The sequence below is a fragment of the Schistocerca piceifrons genome, chromosome 10, assembly GCF_021461385.2.
Source record: "Schistocerca piceifrons isolate TAMUIC-IGC-003096 chromosome 10, iqSchPice1.1, whole genome shotgun sequence".
Classification (NCBI taxonomy): domain Eukaryota; kingdom Metazoa; phylum Arthropoda; class Insecta; order Orthoptera; family Acrididae; genus Schistocerca; species Schistocerca piceifrons.
The window spans coordinates 42,713,732-42,728,707 of NC_060147.1; the positions used below are offsets into that span (position 1 = coordinate 42,713,732).

Consider the following 14,976-nt stretch of genomic DNA (forward strand, 5'->3'; position numbering starts at 1 on the left):
AGCCACGCAATCTTCTTTTCCTTTATATTTCCTTAATTATGTTTCATCATGTCTCTATTCTTCTCCTCCCTTCACCATGAGTCTCCCTCATACTCCCTGCTGCCGGCACTCCTATCTAAAATCTGTCTCTTCAATAATGTCTAATTATAACAGTACTTGTGACCTAAGAATATAAACTCTATGTGTATGTATTTTTCCAGGTGTACGTTTCAAATTGTTTATTTCACTTTTTGTACTAGATGTAGTTTAACATGCCTACTAAAACATATGAATGTAAAATAAGTAGAATGCCTGGTTAGATGTAAGAGAGGGCCTGATGGCCCTAATCTTGCCAGGTTAATAAATCAATAAATAAATAAAAATAAATAAATAAAACAACCTAGCATTTATTTGTTAATTTGATGTCGAGGATAATTATTATTATTTGGAGGATAAGGAGGCTTCTTTAACTGACAAGCAAAACATGGGAGTATTGCAAACTCGGACTAACAACCATGAGCCTAACCCTGCAATTGCTTTTGCGCTATGCTTGCGAATTTTACCTTTAATTCCATCTTCAAGCGCAGTTAAGCTATCTAAATCTCCTCTGGCTACTTAAATGAAATCACGCTTTGAGTGTGGTAAGATCTGTCATCTCCGACGCTAGGGCAGCGTGACACATCTTCTGTCTCCGAGCTCTCGACCAACACTACTACTTTCACTCTCGCAGACACACCTCGTCTCACAACAATGCTTAGAAAAGCGCTCCCATGTTTCGCCCTCCCATTGATACTATCGATATCAGAGTTCTTATTTATTTCCAATTTTGCACAATACAAAGTATAGCGTTAAGTTGACTATGTTGTTTTCAGTGTAATGGAGAGTTTTCAGTGTAATGGAGAGTTCTGACACACTCCTTACAAAGTTCTGTTCATATCGGTGCGTTACGCCATACACATTAACATCTCGGACGCTGTAGTTTCAGAGTTATGCGGTATTGGCGCTGCAGTCCGCTTTGTCACGATGCAGCCCTCTACTTTAAGTACAAGAGGTGCTCAGTAAGTAATGCTCAATATTTTGCAGAGAACTTCCAACGACTTGTTGAGTCCATGCAACTCCGAGTTGTTTCACCACTGCGACCAAAAGTAGGTCCGACATGGAAAGTGGCTCTGAACACTATGTGACTGAGGTCGTCAACCCCTACACTTGTTTTTGTTGTTGTTGTCGTGGTCTTCAGTCCAGAGACTGGTTTGATGCAGCTCTCCATGCTACTCTATCCTGTGCAAGCTTCTTCATCTCCCAGTACCTACTGCAGCCTATATCCTTCTGAATCGGCTTAGTGTATTCATCTCTTGGTCTCCCTCTACGATTTTTACCCTCCACGCTGCCCTCCAATACTAAATTGGTGATCCCTTGATGCCTCAGAACATGTCCTACCAACCGATCCCTTCTTCTACTCAAGTTGTGCCACAAAATTCTCTTCTCCCCGATCCTATTCAATACCTCCTCATTAGTTATGTGATCTACCCATGTACTCTTCAGCATTCTTCTGTAGCAACACATTTCAAAAGCTTCTATTCTCTTCTTGTCCAAACTATTTATCGTCCATGTTTCACTTCCATACATACCTACACTCCATACAAATACTTTCAGAAACGACTACCTGACACTTAAATCTATACACGATGTTAACAAATTTCTCTTCTTCAGATATACTTTCCTTGCCATTGCCAGTCTACATTTTATATCCTCTCTACTTTGACCATCATCAGTTATTTTTCTCCCCAAATAGCAGAAAACTCCTTACTCTCATTCCCTAATCTAGTTCCCAGAGCATCACCCGAGTTAATTCGAGTACATTCCATTATCCTCGTTTTGCTTTTGTTGATGTTCATCTTATATCCTCCTTTCAAGACACTGTCCATTTGGTTCAACTGCTCTTTCAAGTCCTTTGCTGTCTCTGACAGAATTACAATGTCATCGGCGAACCTCAAAGTTTTTATTTTTTCTCCGTGGATTTTAATACCTACTCCGCATTATTCTTTTGTTTCCTTTACTGCTTCCTCAATATACAGATTGAATAACATCGGGGATAGGCTACAACCCTGTCTCACTCCCTTCCCAACCACTGCTTCCCTTTCATGCCCCTCGACTCTTATAACTGCCATCTGGTTTCTTTACAAATTGTAAATAGCCTTTCGTTCCCTGTGTTTTACCCCGGCCAACTTTAGAATTTGAGAGAGAGTATTCCAGTCAAAATTGTCAAAAGCTTCTCTAAGTCTACAAATCCTAGAAACGTAGGTTTGCCTTTCCTTAATCTTTCTTCTAAGATAAGTCGTAGGGTCAGTATTGCCTCATTTGTTCCAATATTTCTACGGAATCCAAACTGATCTTCCCCGAAGTCGGCTTCTACCAGTCTTTCCATTCGTCTGTAAAGAATTCGCGTTAGTATTTTGCAGGTGTGACTTATTAAACTGATAGTTCGGTAATTTTCACATCTGTCATTACCTGGTTTCTTTGAAATTGGAATTATTATATTCTTCTTGAAGTCTGAGGGTATTCCGACTGTCTCATACATCTTGCTCACCAGGTGGTGGAGTTTTGTCAGGACTGGCTTTCCCAAGGCTGTCAGTAGTTCTAATGGAATGTTGTCTACTCCTGGAGCCTTGTTTCGACTCAGATCTTTCACTGCTCTGCAATCCATCTATAGGCCAGTTTATTTGTAGCATCAGAGCTGACAAGAAGTACACCTGTGTCTTGTTAGATGTGTGCAGACAGAACCAGCCACTTGAATTGTGGTGTTCCCAGATGTGGAGGACTTAGAAACTGTCTGGTCAAGTATCAGGGGAGAGGTGATTAAAATATTTGTTGATTAAGTGAATACAACTGGTAACCAGTGTAAAGGTTAGTTTATTTATACCATCAGATCTGACAAGTAGGGAACCCATGTCATTCTAGATGTTTATAGGCAGAACCAGCTACTTGAATAGTTGTGGCTACAGATGTGGAGGGCTTAGAGACTGCCTGGTCAAGTATCAGGGTATAAAATGTTAGAAGTGATTAAAATATTTGTTGATAAATACAAGTGCTAATCGGTGTAAAAGTTAGTTTATTTATACCATCAGAACTGACAAGTAGGGAACCCATGTCATTGTAGATGTTTATAGGCAGAACCAGCCACTTGAATAGTTGTGGCTACAGATGTGGAGGGCTTAGAGACTGCCTGGTCAAGTGTCAGGGTAGAAAATGTTAGAAGTGATTAAAATATTTGTTGATTAAGTGAATACAACTGGTAACCAGTGTAAAGTTTAGTTTATTTATACCATCAGATCTGACAAGTAGGGAACCTATGTCATTGTAGATGTTTATTGGCAGAACCAGCTACTTGATTAGTGGTATTCCCAGATGTGGAGGACTTAGAGACTGTCTGGGCAAGTATCAGGGGAGACAACGTCAGAGGTGATTCAAGTATTTGTCAATAAAGTGAATACAACTGTTAATCGGTATAAAGGTTAGTTTATTTATACCATCAGATCTGACAAGTAGGGAACCCATGTCATTGTAGATGTGTACAGGCAGAACCAGCTACTTGATTAGTGGTATTCCCGGATGTGGAGGACTTAGAGACTGTCTGGTGAAGTATCAGGGGAAACAAGGTCAGTGATGATTAAAATATTTGTTGATAATGTGAATACAGCTGTTAATCGGTATGAAGGTTAGCTTATTTATACCATCAGATCTGACAAGTAGGGCACCCTTGGTCAATGTAGATGTGTACAGACAGAACAAGCCACTTGAATAGTTATGTCCCCAGATGTAGAGGACTCAAATAATGTCCGATCAGGCACTGGTGGAAACAAGGTCATAGGTGATAAAGTATTTGTTGAGAGAATGAATACAACTGGTAATCGTTATAAAGGTCAGTTTATTTGCACCATCAGAGCTGACAAGTTGTGCACCTGTATCGTGATAGGTATGTACAGACAGAATTACCCACTCGTACAACCGCATCCTCAGATGTGGAGGATTCAGAGCCCACACCTGACGCTGCCGCCGATTATGTCGTTCAGGTCGACTCTCTCCAGCAGCTCGGTGATGACTCTGCGCAGGGCGGTCTCCACGAATTCCATGATGGGCCCGCGGAATATCGTCGTCACCACATCCAGGATCGCATTCCCGATGAAGTCCAGGATGTTGCCCTCGAGGTGGAAAGTCACTGTCCTGTAAGGAACGGATATGGCAACAAGTAAGATTACTGCAAAGGACGCGACTCCAGAAATATCCAATGTACGGTAGCAGATCCAACAACCAAACTCCACTGCTGGCCATTAGTGCTACAGACGCGAAGTTATACCGACAGGAAGAAGATGCTGTGATATGCAAATGATTAGCTTTTCAGAGCATTCACGCATGGCATAAGGAAAGTTTCCAACTGATTTCTCATACACAAACAGCAGTTGACCGGCGTTGCCTGGTGAAACGTTGTTTTGATACCTCGTGTAAGGAGGAGAAATGCCTACCATCACGTTTTCGACCTTGATAAAGGTCGGATTGCAGCCTATGGTGATTGCGGTTTAACGGATCGCGACATTGCTGCTCGCGTTGGTCGAGATCCAATGACTGTTAGCAGAATATGGAATCGGTGGGTTCAGGAGGGTAATACGGAACGCCGTGCTGGATCCCAACGGCCTCGTATCACTAGCAGTCGAGATGACAGGCACCTTATCCGCATGGCTGTAACGGATCGTGCAGCCACGTCTCGATCCCTGAGTCAACAGATGGGGACGTTTGCTAGACAACAACCATCTGCACGAACAATTCGACGAGGTTTGCAGCAGCGTTGACTATCAGCTCGTAGACCAAGGCTGCGGTTACCCTTGATTTTGCATCACAGACAGGAGCGCCTGCAATGGTGAACTCAAGGACGAACCTGGGTGCACGAATGGCAAAACATCATTCTTTCGGATGAATCTAGATTCTGTTTACAGGATCATGATGGTCGCATTCGTGTTTGGCGACATCGTGGTGAACGCCCATTGGAAGCGTGTATTCGTCATCGCCATACTGGCGTATCACCCGGCGTGGTGGTATGGGGTGCCATTGGTTACTCGTCTCTGTCACCCCTTTTTCGCATGGACGGCACTTTGAACAGTGGACGTTACATTTCAGATGTATTACGACCCGTGGCTCTACCCTTCATTGGATCCCTGCGAAACCCCACATTTCAGCAGGATAGTGCACGACCGCATGTTGCAGGTCCTGTACGGGCCTTTATGGATACAGAAGGTGTTCGACTGCTGCCCTGGCCAGCACATTCTCCAGATCTCTCACCAACTGAAAACGTTTGGTCAATGGTGGACGAGCAACTGGCTCGTCACCACATGCCAGTCACCACTATTGATGAGCTGTGGTATCGTGTTGAAGCTGCATGGGCACCTGTACCTGTACACGCCATCCAAGGTCTGTTTGACTCAATGCCCAGGTGTATGAAGGCCGTTATTACGGCCAGAGATGGTTGTTCTGGGTACTGATTTCTCAGGATCTATGCACCCAAATTGCGTGAAAATGTAATCACATATCAGTTCTAGTATAATATGTTTGTCCAATGAATACCCGTTTATCATCTGCATTTCTTCATGGTGTAGCAATTGTAATGGACAATAGTGTATATACAGGGAGGCAATTATTGAACTATATGATAAAAAACTTTAATTAGTTACAAACTACGACGTAAACACACGTTATTCAAGATGGAAACATCACTGCAGACATTGTGATTTAGGATATTACATGTTCGATACGCTTGCCATCATGTGACGCAGATGAATACCGAAAGTCTGAATGACTCACTGAAGTGTCGGAACTTAGATGCTGTCAATAACAACTTGAGTGGCTGATTTTCAGCCCAGCAGTGCTTTTGGAGTTATTTCCGTACACCTTGTCCTTAACACAGCCCTATGAAAAGGAGTCACATGTGGTTCAGATACGGAGAATATGGCGTCCAATCGAGACGCATGCTAGTGGCCTCTGGGTACCCCAGAGCCAGAATGCGGTCCCCAAAGTTCTCCTACAGGACATCAGACACTCTCCTGCTTCGATGGGGTCGAGCTCCGTCTTGTAGAAACCAGATCTTGGATAAACCTTCACGTACCGTTCGGTAGTTATCGAGGAATATCGCACCGATTGTTCCGTGACTGGACATTGCACGCCACACAGTCACGCATTGAGGGAGAAGAGACTTCTCGTTCCCGAAATGCGGGATCTCGGCCCCCCAAACGCGCCAATTTTGCTTACTGACGAACCCATCCAAATGAAAACGAGCTTCGTCGTTAAACCAAACCATACAGTGCATACTAATTCCCATCATGCTCCGCGGCCAACCGATCTGTTCTAACGTCCTAACACAAACAGATCAGAAGTTATGACGATTTTAATTCACATAGTTCAATAACTCCAGAATGAGATTTTCACTCTGCAGCGGAGTGTGCGCTGATATGAAACTTCGTGGCAGATTAAAACTGTGTGCCGGACCGAGACTCGAACTCGGGACCTTTGCCTTTCGCGGCCAAGTGCTTTACCAACTGAGCTAACCAAGTACGACTCACGCCCCGTCTTCACAGCTTTACTTCTGCCAGTACCTCGTGTCCTACCTTCCAAACTTTACAGAAGCTCTCCTGCAAACCTTGCAGAACTAGCAATCCTGAAAGCTCTCCTGCAAACCTTGCAGAAGTAGCACTCCTGAAAGCGAGAAGGCAAAGGCCCCGAGTTCGAGTCTCGGTCCGGCACACAGTTTTAATCTGCCAGGAAGTTTCATATCAGCGCACACTCCGCTGCAGAGTGAAAATCTCATTCTGGAAACATCCCCCAGGCTGTGGCTAAGCCATGTCTCCGCAATATCGTTGCCCGCGAAAGACAAAGGTCCCGAGTTTGAGTCTCGGTCCAGCACAGAGTTTTAATCTGCCAGGAAGTTTCAGTTCAATAACTGTTATCATGTATCATCACAATCAGAGAGCTTCGTAAGTATGTGCCTCCTGGTTGTCATGGGTACCTGCTTGCGAGAAAAAAATAAGTGGAAAAGTGACATTTTGAGACCGTGGCTCAGTACAAAATATAGGTTCGTTTATTCAGAGGGGGGGGGGGGGGGGGGGGGGGGGGGGGGGGGGGGGGGGGGGGGGGGGGGGGGGGGGGGGGGGGGGGGGGTGGGGGAGTAGGAGGGGTCCAAACAGCGAAGTCATCGGTCTCATCGGTTTAGGAAAGGAAGGAGACGGAAGTCAGCAGTGCTCTTTCGAAGGAACCATCCCGGCATTTGCCTGAAGCGATTTAGGGAAATCACGAAAAACCTAGATCAGGATGGCCGGACGCGGGTTTGAACCGGCGTCCTTCAGAATGCGAGTCCAGTGTGCTAACCACTGCGCCACCTCACTCGGTACAAAATATAGGCTGAGTCTTTCAAATAAAAACATAGCATCCACATACTGCTGATAATGCTGTTCTTTTAAGAAAATAGCCGCGCAATCCATTTTGAAACGACAGTTTCATCTTCAGGAGGCTGCTCGTAGGATGGACGTTTACTTGAAGTGTACATAATTTGTTTGCTTTTTATTACTTCTCGTGGTGAAATATTCTTGGGCTGGTGGTGCCCTACAGCAAAGAAAAAATGTTGTAAATGATCTATAAATAAATGTTTGATGTTTAGTAGTAATAGTGCTTACGACCCACGTCGAAAATACGGCGTAAATTTGTTGGGATGTTGTTGCCCTGTACTCGCAGAAATAACGTAGATCATACGCGGCACTATAATGATGCTTACCTAACTAAATGCGGGATCTACACAAAGATACAACACATTTCCCACGAGGCAAAAATGTTTTGGTGTATTTGTGTTGCTTTGCGTATTGTGGTTTTATACAAATTATGAAAGCCCTGCATGTACTCTGCACTATTTCGTGAATACAGGGCAGCAACTTAACATCGTTATTACGTGGGATTTTCGACCTAAGTACTGCTACTACTTAGTGTGTATACACTGTGTTCGAACGCTATGGGGAACAGTTACGTTTAAATGGATTTTTTCCAACGTCGATTTCACCATAGGGCAGCATCATCGCAAGGATTTTCCACCACAATGTCGAATAATAATAATAAAAAAAAGATAAGATATGCAGAGTTCAATCAAAAGTGCGTTGCAAGTAATGGAGTGCTCTGGAGGTAAACACAGGAGATACGTACAGAAGAATAGATACGTAAGAGAAAGCAGAGACGGAGACGGCACCGTTGAAGAAGCTAGACGCACCAGTCAAACAGAAGGCACTGGAGTGGAATCCCCAATGAACAAGTAAGGGAGCACGAACCATAGGTAGGCGAAGGGGGACGGAGGAAGAAGGAGGAGCCGGCCGCGGTGGCCGTGCGGTTCTAGGCACTTCAGTCCGGAACCGCGTGACTACTACGGTCGCAGGCTCGAATCCTGCCTCGGGCATGGGTGTGTGTGATGTCCTTAGGTTAGTTAGGTTTGAGTAGTTCTAAGTTACAGGGGACTGATGACCTCAGATGTTAAGTCCCATAGTGCTCAGAGCCATTTGAAGGAGGAGGAAGCAGAAGTCGGCAAAACCTAGCCGAAATTGAGGGAAATGGCCAAGGTCAGAGTTGAGTGGCTAGTTCTCTTGGATGACCTATGCTCGCAAAGGCGCCAAAGAGAGTAAGTCAAGCCAGTGTTACAATAAAACCGAAGAGGGATGATCGGCGGTGAAGAAACGCAATTTCGTGTTAGGACACGTGTAAGGCAGGGCTTCAGTTTAGCGCCACAGTTACGAACTTCAAAGATTTATGAAGGAGATTGAGCGGATAATATTTTGAATTTGAACCAATGTCCGGAAACGTACCATTCCGTGCCGCAGCCGTTTGAAAGTCAGTTGGTAATGCGACCACCTACAAACCCAATACATCACTTTGTTTTCAGTTCCGTTTGTAATAACCGTAGGAACAAAAAACAATATTTATCAGCCCTTTTTGTTCATTTATGTAGTCATGGGTCTCTTCAGAAAGACGCATGTTCAGTGATGTGGTTCAAATGGCTCCGAGCAATGTGGGACTTAACCTCTGAGGCCATCAGTCCCCTAGAGCTTAGAACTAATTAAACCTAACTAACCTGACAACTGACAGTGAATATGGGAAAGATTTGCATATTTTATTCGTTGATTTTAAGAAGGCCTATGACTGCATACATCGCAAGAGCCTGCTCAACTGTTTAAGGGAGTTTGGCATAGCAGAGAAACTCATCTGATAAAGATCTGTCTGAACGAGACACATGCAAAGGTGAAGATGGGAAATCGCGTAACTGAGGAATTTGAAATTGTGACAGGACTCAGGCAAGAAGATGGATTGTCCCCTACCCTATTCAACTTTGCCCTCGAGAAGATCATACGCGAGACCTTCCAAGAGAACGAAGGGATTGAAATCGAAGGAAAGAGACTGGCATACTTAGCCTATGCAGACGACATCTGTTTACTCTCTAGGTCGGAAGAGAAGTTGGAGCAAATGACCAAAGCACTAAAGGAGGCTGCCAGCAAATTTGGGCCAAACATAAACGAAGCTAAGACAGAGTACCTCGTTATGACGCGTGGTCATTGTCAGACTGCTGATCATCTACAATCACTGCAGGTTGGGGACCGTTCCTACAAGAGAGTGCAAGAATTCAAATACCTAGGGGCACTTTTCACTGAGAACTCGTCATGTGAAGCAGAGATCAATGCCAGAATACAAGCAGGAAAGCGATCTTACCACAGCCTAGCACAACTGCTTCGGTCCAAATCTCTCTCCAGACAGTTCAAGATTCGACTGTACAAAACCCTGATCCAGCCTGTTGTTCTATATGGCTGTGAGACATGGAGTATCCGGAAACAGGACTTCCATAAGCTCCTTGTCTATGAGAGAAAAGTGCTTCGGAAGATCTTCGGTCCGGTTCTGGATGCAGATACGGGGGAATGGAGGATCAGATACAACCAAGAGCTTGAGGAACTATACCAGCAGCCCAACATAGCAGGAGCTGTCAAAGCCAAACGAATGCAGTGGGCCGGCCATGTGGCCCAGATGGAGGATCACAGATGGCCTCGGAAGCTCCTGGATTTCACACCTGCAGTAAAGAGACCGCCAGGGAGACCCAAGAAGCGTTGGAGGGATGGACTCCATGAAGATTTAAACCAAGTGTCAATAGATGTGGACGAATGGCGGATAGCAGCAATGGACAGAATACAGTGGAGGAGGAAACTTGTAGATGCGTGCGGTCCACTGGGCCTGATCACGTAATAGTAGTAGCTAGTAGTAACCTGACAACATACACACCCATGTCAGAGGCAGGATTCGAACCTGCGATCGTAGCGGTCGCGCGGTTCCAGACTGAAGCGCCTAGAACCGCTCGGCCACAGCGGCCGGCTAGTGATGTGGTTGTTGTCTGTGAGGGTACTTGTTTTGATATAGCCGTGCTGTCCCTCGACCGTTTCCATCTACTTGACCGTACACGAACACCATCACGACTTGTTACCGACATGAATATCGGACCATTCTGCTGCTTGCTGAACGCTGCGTCAATCACACAGCTAGCAGCACACAAGGAACACGCGACACGGGGTCAGAGGAACCTTCATTCGTCATCGGCATCTACTATGGCAATGCTGCATTTCCGAACACATGTTAGTATGACCGATTTCCTCCATTTCCACTTAGGAATCCGTTCCTGCACTTTGTCGGTTTTATTAGTGTTCACTCCGTATATATCACGAGCTGTAACCTCCACGCCATTATGCGACGTGCTTTGCTAGTATTTAAAAAGTGCAATTATTGGTAACTTATGTAGGCCTATCAGTATTACAATCTTACTAAACTGGGATAATAGTACTGATCTTTTAAAAATAATTTAGTGTAGCGACAGAAACACAATTGAAAACTTTCGTTTTTGCCATTCAGAAAACTAAATTTTACGCGTCAGGGGTGTTGATTACCTCCACTGTTCTAAAAGGAACTGTGGCGCATAAAACCTGTAGGGAAAGGCAGAGGAATATATTCGGCAAACAGCAGATGACGTGGGCTGCAAGTTTACTCTGACAAGGGAACCTCCCCATCGCACCCCCCTCAGATTTAGTTATAAGTTGGCACAGTGGATAGGCCTTGAAAAACTGAACACAGATCAATCGAGAAAACAGGAAGAAATTGTGTGGAACTATGAAAAAAATAAGCAAAATATACAAATTAAGTATTCGATGTGTAACATAGGCAACATTAAGGGTAATGTGATCTGACGAACGCCGTCACGGTAGCTCAGCGTGTTCGGTCAGAGGGATAGCTGCCCTCTGTAATAAAAAAACTGAGTTAATGGATCAACAACGAACTGAAACGGGTGTCTCTCGACGTCCGCTCAGATCAGCTACAACGTACAAAAACGAACAAAATGAGACGCCGGCACGGTAGCTCAGCGTGTTTGGTCAGAGAGCCGGTTGGCCTCTGTAATAAAAAAACTGAGTGGAAGGATCAACCACCAAACTTGAACAGGATGTCTTGCGACGTCCGCAATGACCAAGTGAACCTTGGTTCAAGTCTTCCCTTGAGTAAAAATTTTAACTTTTTTATTTTCTAGCAATTGACGTGTGTCAATTATCAAAGTTCAGGCACTCACACATAATCAACTTCGCTCTCCAAAATTCCAGTACATGTTCAGATTTGCTTGGACATATGCAGGATTTGACGGTCTACACACGGAAAAAATTGGAAAACGTTAAAAACATATGTTTTGACAGAGCGCAGGGAAAACTGTGTGATTGTGAAACTGTTGCATACATATGTTGCAGTTTATGAGACAAACTCTTATGTTTTCATCACTTTTTTGGGAGTTATTATCCACAAGAAAACCTAAATCGGGCAAGGTAGAAGAATCTTTTTACCCATTCGCCAAGTGTACAAGTTAGGTGGGTCGACAACATATTCCTGTCATGTGACGCACATGCCGCTACCAGTGTCGTATAGAATATACCAGACGTGTTTTCCTGTGGAGGAATCGGTTGACCTATGACCTTGCAATCAAATGTTTTCGGTTCCCATTGGAGAGGAATGTACTTTCGTCTACTAATCGCACGGTTTTGCGGTGCGGTCGCAAAACACAGACACTAAACTTATTACAGTGAACAGAGACGTCAATGAACGAACTGACAGATCATAACTTCTCATTGGAGAGGCACGTCCTTTCGTCTACTAATCGCACGGTTTTGCGATGCGGTCGCAAAACACAGGCACTAAACTTATTACAGTGAACAGAGACGTCAATGAACGAACGGACAGATCACAACTTTACGAAAATAAAGAAAGTAAACTTTTCACTCGAGGGGCTTGAACGCTAACCACAGGACCACGGCGCTCCTGAGCTTACACATTCCGTTATGTTGCCTATCTTGCGCATGGACTTCTCAATTTGTATATTTTGCTTATTTTTTTCACAGTTCCACACAACTTCTTCCTGTTTTCTCAACTGATCTGTGTTCAGTTTTTCAAGGCCTATCCAGTGTGCCAAGTTATAACTAAATCTGAGGGGGTGCGGGGGGGGGGGGGTGCGATGGGGAGGTTCCATTGTTAGTACCACACATTCAGTATTACAGTATTGAACAGGACGAAATGGAAAGTAACAACTTCCGTAGCAGTCAATTCCAATTACCAGCCCCATTAGGTTCACGGTCATGTTAATAATAAATACTGGGCTGCTGTTCGATCAGGTCAGGATAAAAACGGAGGTGTTATAAGACCACATGCTGCTTCTGATACTATGGCATACCTAAGGGAACGAAAATGGCGACGGAAAAAAAAGACGGTTCAAATGGCTGTAAGCACTATGGGACTTAACATCTGAGGTCAAGAGTCCCCTGTACTTAGAACTATTTAAAACTAACTAACCTAAGGACATCACACACATCCATGCCCGAAGCAGGATTCGGAACTGCGACCGTAGCAACAGCGCGGTTCCGGACTGAAGCGCCTAGAACCGCTGGCGACGGAAGTAAACAGTTTGCAGCGGAGCGACTGCCGGCGAAGTGTGCAGAGGCAGACGGAGTACTCACCCGTAGTCGAGGTACTGGAAGTCGTAGAGCGCCAGCGTGAGGTCGGACAGCTTGCCGCCCGCTTCGATGTGCACGATCAGGTTCTCCACCTTGCCGTGCACCGCGCCCTCTGGACCGATGCCCATGATCTGCGCCACGTAGTCGTACGATAGCTGCGCACACGACCGACGAGCACGTCACTACAGGTGTCAGCCTCTCATCGCACTCGGTACAAACAGTGGAAACACCAGGTTGGAATGGAATACCCGCAGCGTAAGGAAACAATCACCTGGACTTGCATGGGGGCATGGCAGGTTTGGACTATGCCAACATTATTGTCGACCTCCTGCACCCTCGTATACCTGCTGCCTTCCTCAGTAGCTATGGAATCTTCCAGCAGGATAACACATTATGTCACAACGCCAGCATCGGGCTATAGTGGTTTGAAGAGCAAGATAGTGAATTCAATGTGATGTCTTAGCTTCCAAATTCACGTACAGTGGAACATTTATGAATAAGGGCGATCAGTGCATTACAGAAGCGTCCGATTCCACCTGTCTGCTTTGACCCATGACGTTATCAATATGGCGGACACGGCTAGTTCTCAATCTGATGGAAGACAACTTTAGTTCGCAGCATTGGACCGTGGCAGCTTTGTACTATGTCAACATTATTGTCGAGCTCCTGCACCCTCGTATACCCGATGCCTTCCTCAATAGCGATGGAATGTTCCAGCAAGATAACTCTCTATGCCACAACGCCAGCATCGGGCTATAGTGGTTTGAGGAGCAAGACAGTGAAATTAATATAATGTCTTAGCCACCAAATTCATGTAGACTGGAACATTTATGAATAAGGGTGATGAGCGCATTACAGCAGCGTCCGATTCCACCTGTCTGCTTTGACCCATGACGTTATCAATATGGCGGACACGGCTAGTTTTCAATCTTATGGAAGACAACTGGGGTGCTATTCAGCGCCCACAAAAAATGGCAGCGTGGTAGCATGGGACCATGGCAGCTTTGGACTATGTCAACATTACTGCCGTCCTCCTGCACCTTCGTATACCTGCTGCCTTCCTCAGTAGCTTTGGAACCTTCCAGCAGGATGACACACTATGTCACAACGCCAGCATTGGGCTATAGTGGTTTGAGGAGCAGGATGGTGAATTTATAATGATGTCTTAGCCATGAAATTCACTTACAGTTGAACATTTATGAATAAGGGCGATCAGCGCATTACAGAAGCGTTCGATTCCACCTGTCTGCTTTGACCCATGACGTTATCAATATGGTGGAAACGGCTAGTTCTCAATCTGATGGAAGACACCTTGGATGCTATTCGGCGGGCGCAAACCATGCCAGCATAGGACCATGGCAGCTTTGGACTAAGTCAACATTACTGTCGAAGTCCTGCACCCTCGTATACCTGCTGCCTTCCTCGGTAGCTATGGGATCATCCAGCAGGATAACACACTATGTCACAACGCCAGCATCGGGCTATAGTGGTTTGAAGAGGAAGATAGTGAATTCAATGTGATGTCTTAGCTTCCAAATTCACGTACAGTGGAACATTTATGAATAAGGGCGATCAGTGCATTACAGAAGTGTCCGATTTCACCTGTCTGCTTTGACCCATGACGTTATCAATATGGCGGAAACGGCTAGTTCTCAATCTGATGGAAGACAACTTTAGTTCGCAGCATCAGACCGTGGCAGCTTTTGTACTATGTCAACATTATTGTCGAGCTCTTGCACCCTTGTATACCCGATGCCTTCCTCAATAGCGATGGAATGTTCCAGCAAGATAACTCTCTATGCCACAACGCCAGCATCGGGCTATAGTGGTTTGCGGAGCAGGATGGTGAATTTATAATGATGTCTTAGCCATAATATTCACTTACAGTTGAACATTTATGAATAAG

The 14,976-nt window shown here is 45.1% G+C and overlaps 1 protein-coding gene across 1 annotated transcript in view; it reads right to left on the reverse strand.

The window, feature by feature from the left end:
- Positions 1-4,007: 4,007 nt before the first annotated feature.
- The window catches only part of LOC124718673 (mite allergen Der f 7-like), a 38,552-nt gene continuing 27,583 nt past the window's right edge, over positions 4,008-14,976 (reverse strand). Inside the window, exons 4-5 of the mRNA XM_047244299.1 lie at positions 13,074-13,225; positions 4,008-4,200 (exon numbers count right to left, since the gene is read on the reverse strand). Coding sequence (XP_047100255.1) covers positions 4,008-4,200; positions 13,074-13,225 — 345 coding nt within the window. The remainder of the gene's footprint in view (positions 4,201-13,073; positions 13,226-14,976) is intronic.